General features: G+C 32.3%; 1 protein-coding gene across 1 annotated transcript; it reads right to left on the bottom strand.

Annotated features, from left to right (window-relative positions):
* LOC109226585 (protein TIFY 10A) lies at positions 623-2,865 on the bottom strand. The gene is made up of 2 exons (XM_019391388.1): positions 2,607-2,865; positions 623-1,622 (listed from the first exon to the last, which is right to left on the bottom strand). The coding sequence occupies exons 1-2, from the start codon at positions 2,758-2,760 to the stop codon at positions 1,051-1,053; spliced, it is 726 nt and encodes a 241-aa protein (XP_019246933.1). The 5' UTR covers positions 2,761-2,865; the 3' UTR covers positions 623-1,050.

Genomic DNA, 3,488 nt, shown 5'->3' with positions numbered 1-3,488 from the left:
GACGGGGGGGGGACGAAAAGCAAAACGTGCAAAATTTTCTCAAATAGTGTTTGGTCAATTATTGGAGGCCAACAAGATAGTCATACCAAACCAATTATACAATATCACAGATCATAACAAACCATTATATAAAAAAAAAAAACATTAAAATATTTCAAGCAGGCATGTTTGACCTTACCCCACTTGTAATTGTGGCTTGTTTGATTATTTCCATTACCATCTTAGTTTTAGTTTTTGTATATGCTTTTTTATATATATATAGGCAAAAGCGGTGCCGGATTCAACTATATTTCACTGGATATCTGCTATTTATTCATATCTTAGAAATTATTTAAAGAATTTTGTCAGTACAGGAACCCTATTCTTCTCCTATGATTTTCATGCATTTCATTAACCACTAGGTCGACCGTCGAATGCTAGTATATGCTATATTTATTTTATTAGATTTTTTTCCTTTACTTCTATAATTTTCTTATCTATGATAGAAACTACAATTTGAGCTCTTCCTTTAAAGGGAATGAATTATTTCCAAATACCTTCAAAATCTTGGAAAAGAAATCATGTATTGCTTTTTATCAAAAAACAATAGAACCATACAAGAAATACTAAAACACAAAATACAAATGGAAAAGCAAAGTAATTTGCCTTAGGACAATATAACAAATCAATGAAAGTTGATGAATTTACATATAAAATACTGAACAAACATCCTTTAGTCTTAATTACAAAAAATGTCTCAATAATAGTAAATCAGATCTAGTTAGATAATATTGGCTTCAATCAAGCTTGAAACCAAGAGCAAAAAAACTTGAAAAATACTTTGTCAATTACTAGTAGTAAATGAAAAAAAGGGCAGCCCAGTGCACTAAGCTCCTGCTACGTGCGGAGTCTGAGGAAGGGCCAAACCACAAGGGTCTATTGTACGCAGCCTACCTATATTTCTACAAGAGGTTGTTTCCACGGCTCAAACCCCTGACCTCCTGGTCACATAGCAGCAACTTCATCAGTTACGCCAAGGCTCCCCGTCTACCAGTAGTATTACCAAAATAACTAAAAGAACTGCTCAGTTTTCACTGGAACAAATTTACCACCTAATCCAAGCCATGCCTTATTTTCCTCATTCTTAGCAGAAGCTGCATTTTTGTTGCAAATTTGATATGGTGCAGTGGAAGTAATTCTATCTTTTCTTTTCTCCAAAAATCTTGTAAGTGAATTTCGTCTCGCAATCGGTAAATCAGCAACAGATGATTGTGATATTGGCACGTGAGTTCGCGAACGAAGTTCTTGAGTCAAATTGGTAGTAACAGATTCAGCTGAATTTTGATTATTTACCATAGGATAAGAAAATATGTTAGTAGCCAAATTCTGTTTGTTGTTGTTGTTGTTTTTCTTGCTAGCCAATTTCATGATTTCATTTGCCTTAGCTGCTGGAAAATCATCAAATACAATAACTTGACCACCATAAAATATTGTCATTTGTGCCTTTTCTGGTTCAGATTTTGTAGTAGAAATAACTTCTTGAGGAAAAAGATTCATTGGTTTTTGAGATTTTTTCTCAGCTGAATCACCTGATTTTTCAATCATTGGCAATAAATTCATAGTAGTGGTAGTTGTTTGGTTTCCTGTTTCAAGAAATAAGAGAAAAATACATCAGAAAAAACTCCTCCAATTTCTAAAAAAAAAAAAAAAAAAAAAAAAGAAGCTGAAATCTTGAAACCAGAATAACTGTTTTTCTTTTTAGTCTATCCTAGAAAGAATCGCACATTTTTACATTTAGAAATGATTTAACTCTAAATTATGTATATTTCATGTTATGCATCACAAGCAAGGGCGGAGCTAGAAGCCCCTTTAATTTGAACAATATATTTGTGTTAAAAAAATTCATCAAAAATATACAAATATTAAATTTAGAATCCAGTTAATAGTACTTGAAATCGTTGTTCTAAAATTCAGAACACATAAAATTAGAATTCAGACTCTCTCGATACATTCACAAGTTTTCGAGTTTTTTTAATTTTTTCTTAAATTTCGTACTCAGTTCAACACCGACACACAAATTAAGAAGGTGGGAATACTAGCTAACATGGGCAGATCTAGTGTACTGCATACAGGTTCAGCATAACTCTTTAACTTTGACCCAAACTCTGTATTTTATTAGAAAAAATTATTTAATATATATAAATAATTTATCCAGAACTCAGTAAGCTGTCTTTTCTATAACCAAGAACTCACATACTTAAAATCTTAGCTCCTCTATAGATTCACTAGCTTCAATATAATTGTTTTAATTTTTTCTCAAACTTCGTGTTCAGTTAAACATCGACACACAAATTAAGGAGGAGGGAATACTAGCTAACATGGGCGGATCTAGTGTACTGCATACGATTCAGCATAACCTAGTAGTTTTGACTCAAACTCCGTATTTTGATGTATAAATATTTTATCCAGAACCCCACTGAGCCGTCTTTCCTATAATCGTGATCCCATAAACTTAAAATCCTAGCTCGCTAACACCCTATCTAGCAAATGATAACAGAAAACAGCTATTGATTTAAAGTTCATTTTTTAAGGAGAGGATAAAGAGTAAATGGATATAAAGAACATACCAGTTGGTTCAAAACTGCGGTAAATACCAAGATTATTAAGATCTCCAAAAGAACCTTTTTTCTTCAAGAATTGACTCAAAAGATTACAAGTCTGAGAAAACTGAGACTTCTGGCCGGTGACCTTGCCGGAATCTACAATCTCCGATAACCCCATTTTGTTTTCCGGTAGCAAAAAACTAAATATCAAGAATCTGTAATAAGGTTAAGAAAGATATTTGTAAGTTGAAATAAATTTGGAACTATTTGATGAAGAATCTGTTTTGAGTACAATGTGTATATATATCAAAAAGAGAGAGATAGGGAGGGGGTAGGGGTTGAGTGGTGGGGTGGGTGGGTAAGAGGGGAGGTGGGTGGCTATACCTATTTGTTGTAAGAATTAATGCATGAACGAGGAACACGTGGGGTTTTTAGTACATTAATGTAGTAAAACTTTGTTTGTTTGTTTGGTTCAAATTGATTTGAAAAGGGAAATGGAATTATTAAAGTATGGACAAAGAAAAAACGAAAGTAACCCATAATTCAAACACGTTTTCTTTTACGTCTCAAAAAAAGATACAACTGTGTATATTGCGCGTTGCTCGGTTACTAGTAAATTGCCCTCGGTTTTGTTTATATTTACGATGTCTGCCCTCCTTCTCATTTCGTTTAGTTTTCCCTTTTTTCTTTTTTCTTTTGGCTTTTTATATTTGTTCTTGCAAAAAAAAAAAAAAAAAAGTTTTTACTATGTCGTTTGGTTTTAATTTGGATAACAGTTGTTTATGTAAGTATTTGCTTGAGTTTAGTCTTGAGAAATAAATTTTTAGCTAATAGTTTATTGTGATTTAGTGGGCGTTTGCACATAAGAAATGTGAAATTTTTGAAAAAATTAAAAAAAATTCAAGT

The sequence above is a fragment of the Nicotiana attenuata genome, chromosome 6, assembly GCF_001879085.1.
Source record: "Nicotiana attenuata strain UT chromosome 6, NIATTr2, whole genome shotgun sequence".
In the NCBI taxonomy this organism is placed as follows: Eukaryota; Viridiplantae; Streptophyta; class Magnoliopsida; order Solanales; family Solanaceae; genus Nicotiana; species Nicotiana attenuata.
The sequence above is the reverse complement of the archived record's forward strand: the minus strand, read 5'-3'. Positions and strand labels throughout refer to the sequence as shown.